The sequence below is a fragment of the Bufo gargarizans genome, unplaced genomic scaffold (assembly GCF_014858855.1).
Source record: "Bufo gargarizans isolate SCDJY-AF-19 unplaced genomic scaffold, ASM1485885v1 fragScaff_scaffold_137_pilon, whole genome shotgun sequence".
Taxonomy (NCBI): domain Eukaryota; kingdom Metazoa; phylum Chordata; class Amphibia; order Anura; family Bufonidae; genus Bufo; species Bufo gargarizans.
The window spans coordinates 193,895-217,048 of record NW_025334060.1 but is presented as its reverse complement, the minus strand read 5'-3'; the positions used below and the strand labels follow the sequence as shown (position 1 = coordinate 217,048).

Sequence of the window (23,154 nt, the reverse complement as noted above, 5' to 3'; positions counted from 1 at the left end):
ATGGACTGTCTCTAGCGTTCCTCTGCCTGGGGCACTATAAATGTATTCTATGTACACTCTGCCCCTTTTATTAGCGCGATGAGAACAAAGGTGAAATTCCAAGCCATCCTAAACTTGCTGCCTGCCAACCTGCAGAAAGCTCGCCCCCTCATCACGCCACCCTCACCCTCCTCTCAGGCAATGTCTGGTAATGACTATACGGAATTTGGAGATAGCGACTCGTTTTACAGCCGCTATTCTACTAATCACTGAGATTGCAGCGACCCCTCCTGGACACAACCTACATTACAATATTACTTCCTGGTATTTATGAGATTTTCTCATATTGTCCTACATCTCCTGATATAACAAGGGATCATAACCTGCATAGCCTCCTGGCCACCACACAGCAGTGCAGCCACCTGGCTTCAGAATACCATGTAAAGTCCTATGTGTAGAAGATAGGAGTTGTATCGGAGTATAACCAGTTCACTATGTTCTAGGTAGATATGGGTGGTAGTATCATTGGGGTCATAGTAGAAGGCTAAACCGACTTTCACAGCAGTTTATCAGCAATTGTGTATGCCACGTTGGGTCTCACAAAAACATCCCCTTGTTTTCTGTTTTGCAGAGACGGCTGATTCGTTCCAGAAGAAACACTCTGTATTAATCGAGACTCAAAACCAGTAACGATGGAGCATTCTCACACGGGGAAGCAAACTGTAGTAACCCAAAGCTTGAAACAGACCCACAGCAAAGCGGAATCCCATAGAGAGGAGTCTCATCATTCATCCCATACATCCAGGAATGGAGCTGATTCCATTGAGCTCCAGGCTCACCAAGGCCATGTTAATGGATCGCTGAGCCACCATGAGACTCTAAAAGCCACTGATGATACCAAAGTCTCCCCCAGCATTGGAGGTTTTATAGTACCTCATACAAAGGACAAAGTGAGCATCTACCAGGCTTTGGTGGCGAAGCTTGTGACTGTGGAGGTGGCTGTGGCGCTGCTGGAGGCCCAGGCTGCTACTGGTGGCATTATCCAGGTGCCGGATAACAAAAAACTAACTGTGGAAGCAGCTGTACAACAAGGGGTTGTCGGGCCCGAATATCGGCAAAAACTGATTATTGCAAACGGTGCAGCACTGGGCTATAAAGACAAAGACGAGACATTATCTCTCTATCAAGCAGTCAAGAAAGGTTTGGCTAGTAGAAATGATGCTGTGCGTTTCTTGGAGGCCCAAGTAGCCACTGGTGGGATCATCAACCATGAGATTGGGAACCGCATATCAGTGTGTGAGGCTCTGAAACTGAACTTCATAGATGAACATCTGCTGAAAATCCTTACCGAGAGTTCTGCACTGTCCAGATGCTACCTTAACCCCAACACACAAGACTATAGCACATACCAGGAACTCGTGACCAAATGCTTGACAGATGTTGACACTGGGCTGCTACTGTTTCCGCTACACGAGACCCTGCAGGGACTGAGGAAGCCTGTGACGGCTGAGCAGCTATTCGAAGCCAATATCATTAACCAGGTTCAATATGACCAAATCAGAAAAGGCAATCAGACCATACAAAGCCTTGGAGGACTGCAAGAGGTGCATCAGTATTTGCAAGGTCAGGCAAGCATTGGAGGCATCTACATAGAGGGCACCAAGGAAAAAATGAGTGTCTATCAAGCCATGAAGAAAAATTTCCTTACGTCGGACACAGCACTTTCTCTTTTGGAAGCTCAGGCTGCCTCAGGCTCCATTATAGATCCAGTAAAGAACAGGCGATTCACCGTCACTGAAGCTATCCAGGACGAACTGATAGGACTCGAGCTCAAAGAGAAACTGCTGACAGCTGAACGAGCGGTGACTGGATTCAACGACCCTTACACTGGCAATAAGATTCCCTTATTTCAAGCCATAAAGAAAGAGCTAATTGACAAAAAGCTGGGTGTTAATTTGCTTCAAGTCCAAGTTGCAACCGGAGGCATCATTGACCCAGTTCACAGCTTCCATGTCCCATTAGAGGTTGCTTATAAGCGTGGTTTACTTGATAAAGAGATGGGAACCATCATATTTGCCACAAATAATGACTATTCTGGGTTCCTGGATCCAAATACTGATGACTTGGTCACTTACCAGGAATTACAGAAGCGATGTAAAATTGACCCTGAATCCAATACCTACATATTACCTGTGAAGATCACATTCAACGGCTTAAGAGGAAAGGTTACGAGTGATGAACTGCTGGACTCCCAGATCATTGATAAGACCATTTATGAACACCTACATCAGGGCAAGATCTCCATTCAGGATGTCGCTGCACAGGAGAACGTAAGACGATACCTTCAGGGGACCGGGTGTATAGCGGGAGTGGCCGTAGTATCTACTAATGAAAGAAAAAGCATTTATCAAGCAATGAAAGAACATCTTCTTATGCCCGGTACTTCAATAGCTCTGTTAGAAGCTCAGGCCGCCACCGGGTACCTGGTCGACCCTGTAAAGAATCTAAAATTCTCTGTGGAAGATGCTGTGAAAAATGGCCTCATTGGGACAGAGGTTTATGAAAAACTTGTCTATGCAGAAAAAGCAGCCTTGGGCTACAAGGATCCTTCTGGTGAAAAGCTTTCCCTCTTTCAAGCCATAAAAAGAGGATTTGTGATTCAAAATCATGGACTACATCTCCTGGATGTCCAGCTTGCTACTGGTGGGATTATTGATCCTTCAAAGAAGCATCGTGTTCCAGAAGATGTGGCGTACACACGGGGCATCTTTGACAAAGACATAAATAAGTCTCTTCTTCACCCAACAGATGACCTGAAAGGATTTTTTGATCCAAACTCAAAGCAAAACCTGACCTATGGACAGTTACTGGAGACGTGTCTGGTTGACTGTCACACAGGACTCAACCTGATTCCTGTGTTTGGCAATGCCAATGATGCTCAGAAGACTCCACACTCCTTTATAGATTACCAACTCAAAAAGACTCTAGATCAGATAAAACTGACAGGAACATCTGGAAAATTCAAAGGACAAGTGGTTACCATGTGGCAGCTTCTTTTCTCAGAATATTTCACCACTGAGTTCAGAGAATCTCTCTTTAAGCAGTATAAATCAGGGAGTCTCTCAGTAGAAGAATTGTCTAGCAAAGTCAATGCTGCCATTCAAGATCTGGTGTCTTCTGCTAAGGTCACGTTTGAAGGACTGAGAGAATCTGTGACTCCTGGGCAGCTGCTGGACTCTGAAATTATTGACAAGGATTTGTTCAAAAAGTTGCAGCAAGGTGAAGCTTCTGCTAAGGATGTGGGGAATATTGACACAGTCAAGAAATACCTGCAAGGTACGGGAAGCATTGGTGGACTCCTCTTAAGTGATACTCAAGAAAAGATTAGCATCTACCAAGGAAAGAGAAAGGGCTTGCTAATGCCTGGAACCTCCTTAATTCTTCTTGAAGCTCAAGCAGCAACAGGTTACATAATTGATCCTGTAAAAAACAAAAAATACTCGGTTGATGAGGCTCTGAAGGCAAACATAATTGGTCCGGAGTTCTACGAAAAGCTTCTTTCTGCAGAAAAATCAGTCACTGGTTATAAGGATCCCTATACTGAAGAAGTAATTTCTCTGTTTCAAGCTATGAGTAAGGAATTGATTGTCAAAGATCATGGCATTCGACTTCTTGAAGCTCAAATCGCCACTGGAGGAATCATAGATCCCATTAACAGCCATCGGATTCCAGTGAATGTTGCTTACAAACGAGGATATTTTGACAAGAAGATGAATGTAATACTCTCAGATCCCAGTGATGACACAAAAGGATTTTTTGATCCAAACACCTATGAAAACCTCACGTACCTGCAGCTGAAGGAAAGATGCATCACAGACCCTTCCACCAGCCTTTGTCTTCTTCCACTGTACAGTCGAAAGAGTCAGCTGAGTATTAATGATTACATCAAGGATTCTTTCAGGAACCTGGATATTTATGTGAGATATGGAAGATTTAAAGGGCAAACCATCTCCGCCTGGGTTCTCATAAACTCTGAGTATTTCAGTGAATGGAGAAGAAGAGAGATTCTGGAACAGTTTAGCCTGAGGAAGTTAACAACTGAACAAGTCATCTTATTGATTGAGGAAGAAATAAAGAAATGGACGGAGATCTGTGTCCCAGCACTGAGGGGACAAGTAAACATTTACGACTTGTTGGAGTATGAAATCATTGACAAAGATCTACTTGAACAAGTTTTAGAGGGTAAATTACCAGCAGATGATGTCTTTAAAATGGAGAATGTTCAGAAGTATTTGCGTGGTTCTGGTGCCCTTGGTGGTATTATCATTCAACCATCTAACCAAAAAATAAGTTTCTACGAAGCAACAAAGAAGAGTATCTTGCAGCCCAGTACAGTATTACCTCTACTGGAAGCCCAGGCAGCCACTGGCAATATCATAGACCCAGTCAGCAACCAAAGACTGTCTGTAGATGAAGCCCTCAAAGCAGAGGTTATTGACCCACATATTTACAACACGCTTGTGTCTGCAGAAGAAGCAGTGACTGGTTACAAGGATCCATTTTCAGGACAGAAAATCTCACTCTTCCAAGCCATGAAGAAAGGCCTTGTAGAAGAAAAGCATGCCAAACAGCTTTTGGAAGTCCAACTAGCCACTGGTGGAATAATTGACCCTATACACAACTTCCATGTTCCAACTTCAGTGGCCAAGAAACTTGGTTATATTAATGAAGAAGTGCATGAAAGCCTGTCTAACCCTACTGATGACTCCAAGTCTTTTGTTGACCCTATTACCAAAGAAAGTGTTACTTACACAGACCTCCTCAGTCGGTCACAGAAAGATGAATCCACTGGTATGTACTTGCTTCCATTGCCCCAAGATTTTGCTGAAGTTCAGAATGTTTATACTGATGAGGAGGTACAACAAGCATTTAGAAAGACCATAATTGAAGAAAGAAACAAGACCGCTTGGGAACTGATTCACTCCGGATACTTCACAGAGGAGCAAAGGTTTAAAATCCTGGAGAAATACAAGTTTAAGAAAGTGTCTATGGAGGAGCTGAAAGCAGAAATTTTGAAAACTGTCAAGAACAATGAAATCATGAAGACCACACAAACAAGTTTTGAAGGGCTACGAGGGAAAGTGCCAGTGGTATGGCTTCTGGACCTGGGAATTATCACACAGAAAACATTCGATGAACTTATTCAAGGTATCAAGTCCATTGAAGAAGTCTCGGAATTGGATGACGTTAAAAAATGTCTACAAGGCACGGGGTGCATCACAGGAGCTTTTCTACCATCAACAAAGGAGAAGATGAGTATTTATCAAGCCATGAAAAAGGACCTCATAATGCCTGCCTATGGTCTAATGCTTCTAGAAGCACAAGCTGCAACTGGATATGTCATTGACCCAATAAATAATGAGAAACATACAGTGGACAGTGCTGTAAGGTCTGGTATTGTGGGGCCTGAACTTCATGAAAAACTACTGACTGCAGAAAGATCAGTGACGGGATACATTGATCCTTATACAGGAAACAAGATATCACTGGGTGAAGCTATAAACAAAGAATTGATTCCAGAAAAGGAAGGGCTTCCACTTCTCCAAGCCCAGTTAGCTGCTGGAGGAATTGTTGATCCTCATCATTGCCACTATGTCCCATTGCAAGTCGCTCACAAAATGGGGTTTCTGGATAAAGAAATCTCCAAACAAACCAATGCTCTGAAAATTTACTTTGATCCAAACACTAAAGAAAAACTAAATTACCAGCAACTGAAAGAAAGATGTTTCACTGACCCTGAAACCGGCTCTTTGCTTCTCTCTCTTAAGGAAAATGTGGCCTCCTATGCTGAAGAACATCATCTCATTGACATGCTAAAATCGGTAACAGTTAAAGTCAACAGTGGACGATTCAAAGGCCAAACCGTGTCTCTGTGGGAACTTCTGAATTCAGAGTATGTGTGCATTGATAAACTTAAAGAACTCCTTCTTCTTTACAAAAACAGCAGTTCTGAAGCTCTACAAGAGATCATAATGACCATCACCAACATCATTGAGGAAACAGATGCAAGCAGCACAAAAATAAAATTTAAAGGCCTTCGAAAACAGGTGTCTGCAGGGGACCTCTTCCAGTCAAATGTCATAGACAAGACAACTCTGGACGAGCTTAATCTAGGAAAGAAAACCATAAGTGAAGTGACAGAAATGGACAGTGTGAAACGCTATCTAGAAGGTACAAACTGTATTGCAGGAGTTCTCCTACAGTCCACCAACACCAAGATGAGTATTTATGATGCAATGCTCAAACGCATTCTGAGACCTGGAACTGCTTTGGTTCTCTTAGAAGCTCAGGCAGCCACTGGGTTTATTGTGGATCCAGTTAAGAATAGGAAGCTATCAGTGGATGATGCGTTGGCTGAAGGGATAATAGGGCATGATGTGCATGCTAAGCTGCTGTCTGCCGAACAAGCTGTAACCGGATACCGCGACCCATACACGGAAGACAAAATTTCCCTCTTTCAAGCCATGCAGAAAAACCTGATAGTTGACTGTCATGCAATTCGTCTTCTGGAAGCTCAGATTGCTACAGGAGGTATTATTGATCCAGTGCATAGTCACAGAGTTCCTGTAGAAGTGGCCTATAAGCGTGGTTACTTCAATGAGGAGATGAATAGAATCCTTTCAGATCCCAGTGACGACACTAAATGTTTCTTTGACCCGAACACTCATGAGAACCTGACCTATCTTCAACTCTTAGAACGATGCGTCCAAGACCGTGGAACAGGATTGTATCTCCTGCAGGTAGTAAAGGAGAGAGCTAACTACTTCTATATCACTGACCAAATGAAATCAGATCTAACCTCAAAACACATCAGATTGCAGGTTGGAAAATTTGCCGATCAGACAGTAACCATCTGGGAAATCCTTTCCTCCCATTATTTTACAGAGATGAAAAAGAGAGAGTTGGTTAGATTTTACACAATGGGTGTGCTAACCATAGAGCAACTAATCTCCAGCATCACCACGATCATTGAGGAGTTTGAAGCCGAAAGTAGCACCTTGAAATTCCAAGGAATCAGGGGTGAAGTGAGTGCTACAGAGTTGTACAACTCAGACATAATTAACAAAAAGACCATGGATGACCTGAAGGAAGGTAGACAAACTGTAGAAAGTGTATCTCAACAGGAAAATGTTAAGAGATATCTAAAAGGAAGCGGATGTATTGCAGGTGTTCTGACCCTACCAAACAATGAGACCATCAGTATTTTTGAGGCTGTGAAAAGAGGTATTCTATCTAGAGACATTGGCTTAACTCTCCTGGAGGCTCAAATCTCAACAGGGTTTCTTGTAGATCCCTCAAAGAATCAAACCCTCTCGCTATCTCAGGCATTGTCTGCAGGCCTGGTTAGTGAGGCTGATCATCAGCAGCTTGACATTGCTGAAAAAGCATTCAGTGGATTTAGTGATCCGGAATCTGGTAGAAAAATCTCTCTCTTCCAAGCAATCAAGCAAGGAATCCTACCCAAAGAGCAGGGAATTCCCCTTCTGGAATCCCAACTGGCTACGGGCGGTATTGTCGATTTTATTAACAGTCATAGACTTCCTTTACATGTGGCCTACAGAAAGGGTTATTTAGATGAAGACCTTTACATTCTGATATCCGATTCTGTTAATAGCAGAAAAGGATTTGTGGACCCCAACACCTATGAAAGAATTACATACAAAAATTTGCTGGAGCGATGTGTCAAAGATCCAAACACCGGAATGTATTTAGTACAAGTGGCTGAGAAACGTGATGACTATTTCTATGTTGATGACCTGACTAAAAACATTTTGATGTCAACTAATGTGAAGATGGACAAAGGCAAGTTCAAAGGTCAGGATATTTCATTGTGGGATCTCTTGTGCTCCTCCTACATTTCTGAAAAAGAACGAAAAGACTTAATTAAAAACTACAAGTCGAAGACTTCAACTACAATTAAAGACATAACTAGCATAATTCTAGCGATCATCGAAGACCAGGAGAAAGGTCAGAATGACATCTGGTTCCAAGGATTGAGAAAACAGGTCACTGCAGTAGAGCTCTTTGATGCAGGTATAATTAGCAAAGAGACTCTTGATGGATTGAAGCAGGAGCCAAAGACGGTGGTCGATGTAGCAAAAACGGACTCCATTAGAAGATATCTTGAGGGGAACAGTTGCATTGCAGGCTTATTTGTCCGATCAAAACATGATTCAACCCAAATGGAAAAACTGAACATCTATCACGCAATGCAGCGACGCTTAGTGAGACCTGGAACAGCTCTGATCTTGCTGGAAGCACAGGCTGCTACTGGGTTTTTAATTGATTGTGTAAATAACAGAAAACTTTCAGTTGAAGATGCTTTACCTGCTGGACTCATTGGCCATGAGATCTATGAAAAACTTATACGTGCAGAAAAAGGAGTAACCGGCTACACAGATCCCCACACAGGTGACAAAATCTCCTTGTTCCAAGCCATTCAGAAGGATCTAATTGTTAAAGAGCATGGCATTCGCTTGCTGGAAGCCCAGATTGCTACTGGTGGCATCATTGACCCAGTGCACAGTCATCGTATCCCAGTGGAAGTCGCATACAAACGAGGTTACTTTAATGAAGAAATGAACCAGATACTTTCAAACCCCACTGACGACACAAAAGGATTCTTTGATCCGAACACTCATGAGAACCTCACCTATCTGCAACTCCTCCAGAAATGCACTCAAGACCCAGACACTGAATTATATATGCTGGAATTAAAACACAGCAACGTTTCCTTACCCCAAATCCAAACTACATTAAAGTCCAAAATGATTGAAGTCACTATTGGAGAATTTAAAGGAAACCGCATTTCCATCTGGGAGCTCCTAAACTCTAAAGACATTTCAAAAGACAAACGAGAGGAGCTTTTGAAGAAGTATGAGTCTGGAGTACTGACTATTGAAGACATTATAACTATAGTCACCAAAATCTTTACAGGAGAGGTAGATGGAACCCACGACGATACAGACTCATCTAAACGAGATGTGCCACTTCAGGAGCTCCTCCAGGCAGAAGTAGTGTATGTCTCCGTGGGGGACTTTAAAGGACAGAGCCGATCATTGTGGGAGCTTCTAAATTCACGTTATTTCTCAGAAGATAAACGGATAGAAATCCTTCAAAGGCTGAAAAATGGGACCCTAACCATTCAGGAAACTACTGCATATGTCATTAAGGTCATCACTGAAGCAGAGTCTAAAACTGATATATTCCAGCAAAAGGGAAACGAATTGGAAGCAGAATCTTCTCCTCTTCAAGATGATGAAATTCAGAGAGCTCTGCAAAGCATAAGCATGCATGTCAAGAAAGGACAGTACGCAGGACAAGAGGTTTCTGTGTGGAATCTTCTTCACTCCAGATACATCCCTGAAGAGATACAACACGAGTTGTTAGTAGATTACAGGGTGTCGGTCCAAAACATCATGGAGTCAATTAAAGGGGCTGATCAAGCTTCAAGTCTCCAATATAATTTGAAAGAAGAAGTTTACAACACTCTGCAGACGGTCAAGACTGTTGTCACTGAAGGCAAGTTTAAGGGGCAGACACGAACACTGTGGGATCTGCTCCACAGCAACTACTTTTCAAAGAAGAAGAAACAGGAGCTTCTGGAACAGTTTAATTCTGGGGCGATAAGTGTTGACAAACTGATTCAAATTATCATCACAATTATTTCCGAAACAGAAGAACGTAGCAAAACATTGTCATTTAAGGGCCTCAGAAGACAAATTTCAGCAAATGAACTGCTCACATCAAAAATCATTGACCAGAACATGTTGACAGAGCTGGCTCAAGGAACAAAGACTGTGGAAATGGTGACTCAAATGGACAGCGTAAAGAGGTACCTGGAAGGAACAAACTGCATTGCAGGAGTGCTTGTACCATCTCTGAAAGATCCTTCAAAGAAAGACAAGATGACTATATATAATGCCATGATAAAGAACATCCTTAGACCAGGGACAGCACTTATCCTTCTTGAAGCTCAGGCAGCCACTGGGTTTATCATTGACCCCATCAATAATAAGAAGCTCTCTGTGGATGAAGCTGCTGCTGTTGGTATAATTGGCTCAGAACTTCATAAGAAGCTGCTGTCTGCAGAAAGAGCAGTAACTGGTTACACTGACCCATACACTGGAGACAAAATCTCCCTTTTCCAAGCCATGCAGAAGGACCTTATTGTGAAAGATCATGGCATTCGTCTTCTCGAAGCTCAGATTGCCACTGGAGGCATCATTGACCCAGTGCACAGTCATCGTGTTCCTGTTGAGGTTGCTTATAAACGTGGCTACTTCGATGAAGAGATGAATCAGATCCTTTCTGATCCCACAGATGACACTAAAGGATTCTTCGATCCAAATACTCATGAGAACCTCACCTACCTGCAGCTGGTCAGCCGATGCATTCAAGATCCAGATACCAGACTCTACATGCTGGATATGAAAGACAAAAAAGCTTTTACAACAGGCAAGACCTGGGAGGCTTCCTTGACATCAAAAACTCTCCAAGTTAAAACCGGGAAGTATAAAGACCAGACTGTTTCCATCTGGGTACTCCTCCAGTCTGAATATTTTACGGAAGAAAAGAGGCAATGGCTACTAAACCAATACAAGTCGAGAACCATAAAAATAGAGGATCTTATCACAACTATTGTAAAGACCATTGAAGAACAGGAACAGAAAACAAAGGGTCAGGTCGTGAATGGATCCAGCACAACTCAACTAGAGCAAGGAGAAAGGCAGAAAGATGAGCTAAACGCTGAGTTAGTAGAAGATGCCAAAGACAAGTTCCAGGAGCAAAAGATCTCAGAGACCAAAGAGAAGATGGCAATTTCTGTGGAGACTGACAGCATCTCGTCTATCCCAGATAAAGCAGTAGAGACATCTACCAATAAAGACCTCCATAAAACTTTAAATATCTTTATTGTTCAAGTGAAAACAGAAGGATTTCAAAGTGGAAGGGTGTCTCTTTGGGATTTTCTTCATTCCAAATACATATCAGAAGAACAGAGAAATACCCAGCTGAACAAATACCAGATCTCTTTAGAAAAAGTTAAACAAACCATTCTAAAATTAATTGAAAATTCAGAAACAAAAAGTGATAAGAATATACAAGAATTAGAAAGTAAGCTCATTGTGGTCACTGTCGGAGAATTCAAAGGACAAAACCTCTCTGTATGGTTTCTTCTTCACTCTATATACATCTCCGAGGGAGAGAGAAAAAGACTGATGGAAAAATACAGTTCAGGGGCATTAACCTTGGAGGAACTTATAAAAAACATCATAACTATCATTGAACAGACTGAAAAAAGTAAAAATGTGAAGTTTGAGGGCTTCAGGAAAGAGGTGACAGCCGCTGAACTGCTGCAATCTGAAATCATTGATGAGAATACTCTGAATGAGTTGACCCAAGGGAGTAAGACAGTCGAGGAGGTGACTCAGATGGACAGTGTTAAGAGATATCTTGGAGGAACTAGCTGTATCGCTGGTGTGTTTGTGACCTCAAAGAAAGATCCTTCACAAAGAGAAAAAATGACCATTTATGACGCTATGTTGAAGAGGATACTACGACCTGGAACAGCTTCGGTTCTCCTTGAAGCTCAAGCAGCTACTGGATATGTGATAGATCCTATTAAGAACAAGAAGCTTTCTGTAGAAGAAGCTTTATCTGCAGGACTGATTGGCCGTGACATTTATGATAAAATGTTGTCAGCAGAACGAGGAGTTACTGGCTACAAGGATCCATATACTGGTGAGAAAATCTCATTATTCCAAGCAATGAAAAAGGACCTTATAGTGAGAGATCATGGAATCCGCCTTCTAGAAGCCCAGATTGCCACCGGAGGTATCATCGACCCAATACACAGTCATCGTGTCCCTGTGGAAGTTGCATACAAACGAGGTTACTTTGATGAAGAAATGACCCAGATCCTTTCAGACCCCAGTGATGATACAAAGGGATTCTTTGATCCAAATACTCATGAGAACCTCACCTACCTGCAGCTCCTCCAGAGGTGTGTGAAGGACCCAAAGACTGGCCTTAACATGTTGGAGGTCAGGCTGGACAAGCTTCCATCTACCAAAATAAGCGTAGAGAGTATATTGAAGTCAAAAACTACTACAATCACAAAAGGTCAGTTTAAAGGAAAGGATATAACGATCTGGGAAATGTTACATTCGGAACACATTTCAGCCGAACAAAGAGAAGAACTGATTAAAAAGTACAATTCTGGGGCTTTATCCATTAATGACCTTATTAGTGTACTCACAAAAATTATTCATGAAATGGAGGAGACGTCGTCTACAGACACAACCGTTCAGACATTGCTCCATTCACCATCTCTTGACAAGTCTGTGGGCAACATCATCACTGAAACTGTGGCTCTGAATACTCTGACTGTTTCTCAAGATATTGCAGCAGATCAGCCAAAAGAGTATGACCTACAGGAGGATGGGATTCAGAAGGCTCTTCAGAGCATCAGCATTCATCTCCTAAAAGGACAGTATGCAGGACAGCAGATATCTGTGTGGGACCTAATTCACTCTAGATACATTCCAAAGCCCAAAAGGCAAGAACTTATAGGCAACTATACGTTAACTGTAGAAGACATAATAAAGATAGTTGCACAGTCTATTGAAAAGGCAGAGGAAAAAATCAGCAAGTCGACCTTAACAGCAGATTACAAACTGAAGGCAGAAACCTATAATACTCTGCAGACTGCACAGACTGAAGTAACTCTGGGGGAGTTTAAGGGTCAGAAACATTCAGTGTGGGATCTATTGGATACCAAATATTTTTCTAAAGAAAAGAAATCAGAGCTGCTTAAAAAGGTTGATTCTGGAGCAATTAGCATTGATGAACTTATTAAGATTGTCACCACCCTTATAGAGGAGACAGAGCAGCATAGCAAGAACTTGAAATTTAAAGGCCTCAGACGACAAGTTACAGCAACGGAGCTGCTTGCATCAGAAATCATTGATCATGATACATTGACAGAGCTGGCTGATGGACGAAGGACTGTGGAAGAGGTGACCCAAATGGACAATGTAAAGAGGTACCTGGAAGGAACAAGCTGCATTGCAGGAGTGCTTGTACCGTCCCTGAAAGATCCTTTGAAGAAGGACAAGATGACTATATATAATGCTATGTTAAAGAACATCCTTAGACCAGGGACAGCACTAATCCTTCTTGAAGCTCAGGCAGCCACCGGATTTATCATTGACCCAGTGAATAATAAGAAGCTCTCTGTGGACGAAGCTGCTGCTGTTGGTATAATTGGCTCAGAACTTCATAAGAAGCTGCTGTCTGCAGAAAGAGCAGTAACTGGTTACACTGACCCATACACTGGAGACAAAATCTCCCTCTTCCAAGCCATGCAAAAGGACCTTATTGTGAAAGATCATGGCATCCGCCTCCTTGAGGCTCAGATTGCCACAGGAGGCATCATTGACCCAGTGCACAGTCATCGTGTTCCTGTTCAGGTTGCTTATAAACGTGGCTACTTCGATAAAGAGATGAATCAGATCCTTTCTGATCCCACAGATGACACTAAAGGATTCTTTGATCCAAATACTCATGAGAACCTCACCTACCTGCAGCTGGTCAGCCGATGCATTTATGATCCAGATACCGGACTCTACATGCTGGATATGAAAGACAAAAGAGCTTTTCCTATAGGCAAGACCTGGGAGGCTTCCTTGACATCAAAAACTCTCCAAGTTAAAACCGGGAAGTATAAAGACCAGACTGTTTCCATCTGGGTACTCCTCCAGTCTGAATATTTTACGGAAGAAATGAGGCAACGGCTCCTGAACCAATACAAATCAGGAACCATAACAATAGAGAATCTTACCACAACTATTGTGAAGACCATTGAAGAATGGGAACATAAAATAACCAGTGTGGTCATAAAGGAAGCAAGCGCCACTCCACTAGAGCAAGGAGAAAAGCAGAAAGATCGACTGAAGTCTGAGTTAGTGGAGGTCACCAAAGGAAAGCTCCAGGGACAAAAGGTCTCAGTGTGGGATCTTCTGCACTCTGACTACATCGCAGAGTGTAAAAAGGAGGAGATCCTGCAGAATTATTCTTCTGGGGTCTGGAATCTGAAGGAGGTCATTAAAATTATCACTTTGATTATCACAGAGGCTGAGGAGAGCTCCATTACTATTGACCACATAGAAACTGATGGAAATGTCTCTGCACCACAGTTAGATGAGAGTATAACAAGTATTAATTGTGAACTCCACAAAGCTCTGAATGCAATTATTGTCAGCTTCACAAGAGGAGAATTTAAAGAACAAAAAACATCTCTTTGGAAAGTCCTCCACTCCAAATATGTCTCAGAGGACAAACGGAAGGAACAACTGAGCAGACACCAGGTTACAGTAGAGAAAGTGAAGCAAACTGTTGTACAGTTAATAGAGGATTATGAACAAAAAAGTGTCCAAGAAATACAAAAAGAATTGGAATTAAAATTCACCGAAGTAAGTAGTGGGGAATTTAAGGGTCAAAACGTCTCTGTATGGCTCCTTCTTCATTCTAAGTATATCACAGAAGAAAAGAGGCAAGAACTCCTTAAAAAGTATATGTCCGGTGCATTAGCCATGGAGGAACTTTTGAAAATCATCATAACAATTATTGAAGAAACAGAAAGAAGTCGCAATCTGAAATTTAAGGGCTTCAGGAGGCAGGTGACAGCCACTGAGCTGCTGCAATCTGAAATCATTGATGAGAATACTCTGAATGAGTTGACACAAGGCAGTAAGACAATCGAAGAGGTGACTCAAATGGACAATGTTAAGAGATATCTTGGAGGAACTAGCTGTATCGCTGGTGTGTTTATGACCTCAAAGAAAGATCCTTCACAAAAAGAAAAAATGACCATTTATGATGCTATGTTGAAGAGGATACTACGACCTGGAACAGCTTTGGTTCTCCTTGAAGCTCAAGCAGCTACTGGATATGTGATAGATCCTATTAGGAACAAGAAGCTTTCTGTAGAAGAATCTTTATCTGCAGGACTGATTGGCCGTGACATTTATGATAAAATGTTATCAGCAGAACGAGGAGTTACTGGCTACAAGGACCCATATACTGGTGAGAAAATATCATTATTCCAAGCCATGAAAAAGGACCTTATAGTGAGAGATCATGGAATCCGCCTTCTAGAAGCCCAGATTGCCACCGGAGGTATCATCGACCCAATACACAGTCATCGTGTCCCTGTGGAAGTTGCATACAAACGAGGTTACTTTGATGAAGAAATGACCCAGATCCTTTCAGACCCCAGTGATGATACAAAGGGATTCTTTGATCCAAACACTCATGAGAACCTCACCTACCTGCAGCTCCTCCAGAGGTGTGTGAAGGACCCTGACACCAGTCTGTATATGTTAGATGTGAAGGATAGCAAGCTTGCTATACAAAGAGAACAAAATTTCAAGTATGTTCTACAGTCTAAAACCATACACATTGATATGGGGATGTTTAAAGGAAAATACGTGTCTGTTTGGGACCTACTACATTCTAAATATATACCTGAGAGCAGGAGGGAAGAATTACTAGAGAAGTTCAAGTCAGGAACATTGACAATTGAAGAAATTATCAACATAGTCTTATCTATGATCCACAAATCTGAAAATGCATCCTCAAAGACTGAAGTATCCCAAAAGGAGGAGGAAAAAGTTTCATCAGCTCCCCTTGATGTGGATCATTGGCCATCTCAGGAACAACTACAAAAAGCTCTACAAGCAATTCCAAGTGACTTGTCAGAAAAACCATCTCAACAAGAGAGTGTTTCAGCCTGGGATCTTCTAAACAGTAAGGGTGTGCCAAAGGATAAGAAGAATGAACTCCTACAGACATATAAGCGTTCTGTCAGAGAGGTTATGAGTACCTGTAGCAGCATCCTTAAAGAAAATTCTGGCGAAGCTTCTGAAGTTATCAATATTAATGAAGAACAGAAAAAAACATTGCAGTCCACCATGGTCCAGGTCTCAATAGGTCATTTTAAAGGGCAAATCGTATCCGCGTGGGATCTCCTACATTCCAACTATTTCACATCTAAGAAAAGAAAAGATGTTGTGTTATCATATACAGCAGGAACATTGACTGTTGAGGAGATTATTAAGATGATCATAACTGTCATAGAGGAGACTGAGGAAAGGACCAGACATTTGCAATTCAAAGGACTCAGAAGACAAGTTTCAGCCACAGAGCTGCTGAGTTCTGAAATTATTGACCAGAGAACACTAAATGAACTGACTCAGGGCAGCAAGACCCTTGAGGAGGTGACGAAAATGGACACTGTAAAGAGATATCTGGAAGGCACTGGCTCAATTGCTGGAGTCTTTGTTCCATCCAAAAAGGATCCATCAAAGAAGGAGAAAATGAGCATTTATCAAGCTATGTGGAAGCAATTCTTACGGCCGGGGACTGCGCTTGTGTTGTTAGAAGCTCAAGCAGCAACAGGATTTATTATTGATCCCATTAACAATAAAAAGTTATCAGTTGATGAGGCGGTATCTGCTGGAGTCATTGGAAAAGAACTTCATGCCAAACTTCTATCTGCTGAGCGGGCTGTGACCGGCTACAATGACCCTTATACAGGGGGAAAGATTTCTCTGTTCCAAGCAATAAAGAAAAATCTGATTGTGAAGGAACATGGTATCCGTTTGCTGGAAGCACAGATTGCTACTGGTGGCATCATCGATCCAGTACACAGCCACCGTGTTCCAGTGGAGGTAGCATACAAACGTGGCTACTTTGACAAAGAAATGAACCAAATCCTTTCTGATCCATCCGATGACACAAAAGGATTCTTTGACCCTAATACTCATGCCAATTTAACCTATCTGCAGTTACTCCAGACATGCACCCAAGACCCAGATACAAAACTTTGCATGTTGGAAGTCAAAGACTCCAGGTCACCACTTTTCCAGATTGATCAGGCAAAGCAAAAGATCTTGCAGACACAGACTGTGGAGATCAAGATTGGACAATACCAAGGCCAAAAGTTCTCTCTTTGGGAACTTCTTAGCTCTCATCAACTTGTAGACCTAGAAAAAGAAAGGCAAGGACTGCTGGCGAAATATAAATCGGGAACTATAACTGTAGAAAATCTCACAACCAGTCTAATATCCTTAATTGAACAAATGGAAGCAAAAAGAAATGTCCATTCTCTGGAGCAGTCCTCTACCAGCACATCTGTCCATGAAAGTGACGCTCAGCAGGCAAACAAGAGAGTTCAGACCCAGAACTTTCTTAAGTCTGTGGACCTCAATGTGACCGTAGGTCCACTCAAAGGTCACAAAAGTTCCCTATGGGAATTACTGAATTCTTCATATATTACATCTGAGAAAAAGAATGAACTTGTCACAGGGTATGAAAGTGGAAAACTTTCACTTGAAGATCTAATGAAATGTATCATCGAAGTCTTTGAGAAAACTGAGACGGTATCCAGTCACAATACAGTCGTAGTATCTGCTGCAAAGACAGATACGGAGTATCCAAAGGCAATCCACAACTCATTGCAAGCATTTTCGTCTGATAATTATAATAATGATTTTTCAGGTCAAAATACTACATTGTGGGATGTTCTACACACTAAACCCATAACCCAGAACACACGCTGGGAACTGCTCAAAAAGTACTACACCACGGTAAAAACAGTCGTTACTACACTAAACGATCTGGTGCATAAGAAAGCCCTGGCGGAGAAACAAGACACCTCTTCAATCCTTAAATCAACCAAAGTACAGGTCAGCATTGGCGAATTCAAAATGGAAGGCAAAACTCACTCTCTATGGGACCTTCTTCACTCAAAATATATTATGGAAGCTAAAAGGAGGGAGCTTCTCGAGAAATATGAATCCAAATCTATAACCTGGGAAGAAATGTTCAAAATAATTACCACGATCATCCAAGAAACTGAGGAAAAGAGCAGAAATATCAAGTTTAGTGGTCTCCGAAAGCAGGTGTCAGCCTCTGAACTGCTGAAATCTGAAATTATCGACCAAGACACACTTCTTGAATTAGCACAAGGAACCAAAACCTTAGAAGAAGTGACACAAATGAACACAGTGAAGAGATATCTGGAGGGATCTAAGTGCATTGCTGGTGTTCTTGTTCCATCCAAGACTGACCCAACCAAGAATGAGAAAATGAGCATTTATGATGCCATGTTGAGGCGTATTTTGAGACGAGGGACCGCTCTGGTTTTACTTGAGGCACAAGCAGCCACCGGCTTCATTATTGACCCAATAAAAAACACTAAACTGACCGTAGATGAAGCAGTAGCAGCTCATGTGTTTGGGCAAGAGCTTCATTTAAAACTCCTGTCTGCAGAGAAGGCTGTGACTGGCTACACTGACCCCACCACAAACCAGAAGATTTCCTTGTTCCAGGCAATGCAGAAAGACCTCATCGTCAAGGATCATGGTATTCGTCTGCTGGAAGCTCAGATTGCCACTGGAGGTATCATTGATCCAGTGCACAGCCATCGTGTCCCCGTGGAAGTGGCCTATAAGCGAGGTTACTTTGACAAAGAGATGAACCAGATTCTTTCCGATCCCTCAGATGACACCAAAGGCTTCTTTGATCCAAACACTCATGAAAATCTAACCTACCTGCAGCTGCTCCAGAGAGCTGTCCAAGACCCTGACACAGGACTGCTTATGTTGGCGGTGACCCAAAAATAAATCAACTTTAACAAGTTTTGCTTTTGAAAACTTAAGATAAGAGCTATATTTCCAGCCATAAAATTTGTTGTGCCCATAACGAAAGAAAATCGTTCTCCTTGCATGTGTTTATGTGGCATCTCGAACTTTCTCTAAGGGAAAAACTAGTGTGCAGGCTTTATTGGTTCTTTATGGCTATGGGCTAGGCCTCAGCGGGAATTACTGGCTTGTGCGTTATGCCTTTTGCTTTTATACCTGAGGTAAAAAAAAATTGAATAATTTGCTACCTAACAATATTCCTCCTTTTCTTGAACGTTTTTCCAGAAGTGAGATGGCTCCCGTTAATTGTCCTAACGAGTGTCATGCTGGCTCATCAGGCCAGGCCGAGAATGATCAACCTCAGCACCTTACAAATGTGTTCATTGTGGACATTGCTCCAGCAGACTCTCGGGTTCCTTTCTGTTTAGTAATTGGCCAATTTCAAATGTAGAAAGATGATTCGATTTCTCCTCCTCCAGTAATGTTCTCATATTGAAAGTAAACATCAATAATGTAAATGTCCGCTGTGCTTTATACTGCATGTCCCTGAAGCATCATCTACTTGAAGTATTAATAAACTCACACTTTTTCATTTTCTACGGTGACGTCTTTCATATTCTGAAGGTCTTGTCTACTTCTCCTGAAGTCTCTAATTTCTCTACACCGAAGACTATTTGCACATGTAGGAATGTACCGTTTGTTCATCATATTTTAGGCAGGGAAAGTAGTGGAAAACAGTTCTAATATATCATTATGGGAAGGAAGAGAGAAGTAATGTGTCTAGAGATTTGGAGGTAGCTGAGTGTGGAGGACTCTTCTGGAGCGTAATGATGTTCTCACACCTTCTCTGTACTGTCTGGAGTGATATAAATAATACTGGGACGTATCGGCTCTGTGTTGTGCTGCTATTTACTTGGCTTCCATATTTTCTTCTAGTCTTTCCAGTGACTGATTTGGGGAGCATTAGGTTGGTAACGCCTTGTCTCGGAGTAGAAACCCAACCACCACTACTCCCAGTAACCCATTTAGGTATTTGTACTCTATCAACCCCTTCCCATAAATATACAGTAGTTTGCAGATGGCAGGTTTATGGTCCCTATTCCTTCTGCGATCTTGGGGTTCCTGCTTTGGGGGAGCAAGTATAGCGGTCATTAACAGAATTGGGCTTGGGTACCAACGTTGAGACCTGATTAGGTCAGGTCCTGTAAATGGCACCTGCATCAAAAGTGGTGTCATACACTCCTCTGCTGGAGGAAAACCCTGACCATCCGGTCTCGAAGCACAGTTCACTGTACCCGTCACTGAGACCTGAAACAATCAGGAGACCTTTAAAACTTCTTGGCTGTAGATGTATAGCTCCCTAAAGCAGGAAGGTGGGGGTTGCAGATGGATGAAGCACCTCTATACACAGTAGCGCTGTACCCAGGGGATACCCCTTATCTTATCTTGACCGGTTCCTTCCTGAACCAGTCATGTCCTGATAATGTGATAGAAAGGAACCAGTTCAAGAAGGTGACACTGAGCACCACCAGTGATGACTAGCCTGGTCCGTCTGCTAAGACTCAGCCGGTCAGTGGCACAAACAGCAGGCACTAGTGATGGCGCAGTTCCAAGAGAACATCAGTGAGCCCAAAGTGATGCAAAGCAGTATGCCCCCAGAAATCACATCCCCCAGATGGAAACCCACAAGTCCGGACTCAAAGTAAGCGTGTAAGGATTTGTCCCAACTGGCTTTTCCGGTTCATCACAAACGATTTATTGTTTCTGGTGGTGCACACATCTTAGGAGAGGCTCTCGCTTGCTGTATGGTAGTGATTTATTGTCCCATAGCATCATGTGACACGTTTCAGCTAGAACAGCCTTCCTCAGACTTGTATGAGGATGGCTAGCTGAAACCCGTCACATGATGCTATAATACTATAATCCCTACCATACAGCAAGTGAGTGAGTTCAGAGAAAGAACGGTCTAGCTAGGGTCACCTTCTGGAAGGGCTCCCTGTGAGAAAGTGGCACCAGGGCGATGGTTCTGCTTCTTGAGGAGATATGTGTTTGCAGTGTACGTGAGGGGAAAAGTTACGAGCTCGGTCCTCCTAATGTCTTGGAACCAATGGAAGGCTTGTGTTAATGCACCCGGACTGCAGGGGTGCAACCGATCCTTAGACACACAATTACAAAATAGACTGTCAGAGATTTCCACAGGCCAGAAATACAAAAGGGAGTGTCAGTCTCCGAGAGGTGAACGGTAAAAGGGTGCTTTGCCATTACCACTGCTCATACTAATGCCACCAGGGCAAGGAAAGAACAAGGAAAAGCCCATGTGTGTCACGGAGTATAACAGGAGCATGGGTGGAGTAGATCTATCAGACCAGGTCCTCCAGCTCCACCAGAAACACCTAGACCTGGTACAAAAAAAAATAGCTGTTCAGGTGGCATCTAATACCTGATCTGTGCCAGTCACACGGGCAGCAACATGACATTTACCAGGAGCAGGAGACTGAGGAGCTTCAGACAGAGCCAGACGATGTGAGAGAGATGTTCTATGGTCCTCATTCCTTCAGCAGCAGCTACGGTAGATGGTGTGGTGGCCAACATGGTGTAAGGCGAGACGTCTGGTACTTTTCTCCAGACTGTGTTCAGAAGGAGTATCCCCATTATCCGCTCAAGTAGCACCATGGTGGCTCAGTGGTGAGCATCGGTGCCTCGTAGCGCTGAAGTCCTAGGTTCGCATCCGACCAAGGTCACCATCTGCATGGACTTTGTATGTTCTCCCCGTGTTTACATGGGTTTCCTCTGTGTGCTCCAAAGATATACTGATAGGGAACTTAGATTGTGAGCTCTTGGGAGCAGAGAGTGATTGATCATCTTTGTACAGCGCTATATGAGTGAGTAAGATACATAGTAGCTGAATACACTCAATACATAAACATTGATCCCAAAAAATCTCATTTAAAAAAAAATACATTTCGGCCATCTTTAAAAAAACTCCTTACCCCCAAATAATACCCTTACATGTCTACATTTGTCAGTAGGATTCAGGGCTGGTCTTCTGCACTACGGAGCCAACGTGGGGTCTGAACTTTGAGGTGAGGCTGTGGTCTCTGAGGGGATTAGGGCTCGGGGACAAATACGTAGGAAACCAAAGTAACACTCACTGCATAGGAAGAATGGGCCGCCACTGTCTACACACAAGCATCTCCGCCACGCCATAGGGAGTATGAAGAACATAAAGTGAGGCCATAAGAGGTAAGTGCCCCCGGAAATCTACAAAGACGTAAGCTTTATTACATGAGGGCCACAGAGACAAGAGCGTGACATCACTGAGGGGCCCTGACCAGCTCCCTCCTAATACCAGTCCCCCGACCAAGCCAACACGTACAATGCGCCTGCGCATCAAGGAAACGCAACTGAATAAAGGTTACGATACTGCGCTAGCCACAGGAAGGCCACGGCGTCGATGACGTACAATATAAAAAAGAAATAGAACTTCTAAATGACGTCTCCGTGAAGTGCGGCGTCCTAATACACACATGACCAGCCTAGTGCAGGACAGATAACCCTAATGCATCATACAGGGGAGAGGACGCAGATCATACAGAGGAGAGGACGCAGATCATACAGAGGAGAGGACGTACATCATACAGGGGAGAGGACGCACATCATACAGGGGAGAGGGCGCACATCATACAGAGGAGAGGACGCACATCATACAGAGGAGAGGACGCACATCATACAGAGGAGAGGACGCACATCATACAGAGGAGAGGACGCACATCATACAGAGGAGAGGACACATCATACAGAGGAGAGGACGCACATCATACAGAGGAGAGGACGCACATCATACAGAGGAGAGGACGCACATCATATAGAGGAGAGGACGCACATCATACAGAGGAGAGGACGCAGATCATACAGAGGAGAGGACGTACATCATACAGAGGAGAGGACGCACATCATACAGAGGAGAGGACGCACATGATATTGTCACCACCAGACATCTGAGAAGCTCTGACAGACGTCCTTCAGAACCTCCTCCTTGAGGTTCCTTTTGTTTTGCTTTCAGTTCCTCATCTCGTTAGCCTCTCTCAGCTGTCATGTAGTTGCACTGATTGCATCCCTTTAAATCCCTTCCCATACTGCATCACTTTGTGGTTTATATTACTTCCTGGAGTGTGTGCATGCTGGATGCTACTACTGAGTCTTCTACAGATAAGTTTTGTTTGTTAATTTGTGATTTTCTGTTTGCTGGATCCCAGGTGACCCTGACTCCCTCCGTATCTAGTGTTGGAAGCCGGTGGTCGTGTCCCCTCACTATTATAGGGTGTTCAGGTGTTATACAGTCGAGGTACGAGGGCATACAACCATCTACCATTGGGATTTTTGCATAGGCTGAGCAGTTAGGGAGAGT

The 23,154-nt window shown here is 43.0% G+C and overlaps 1 protein-coding gene across 1 annotated transcript in view; it reads left to right on the top strand.

The window, feature by feature from the left end:
- The window catches only part of EPPK1 (epiplakin 1), a 29,401-nt gene extending 10,058 nt beyond the window's left edge, over positions 1-19,343 (top strand). The window contains exon 2 of the mRNA XM_044272856.1: positions 611-19,343. Coding sequence (XP_044128791.1) covers positions 672-18,728 — 18,057 coding nt within the window. The 5' untranslated portion in view covers positions 611-671 and the 3' untranslated portion in view covers positions 18,729-19,343. The remainder of the gene's footprint in view (positions 1-610) is intronic.
- Positions 19,344-23,154: the final 3,811 nt, after the last annotated feature.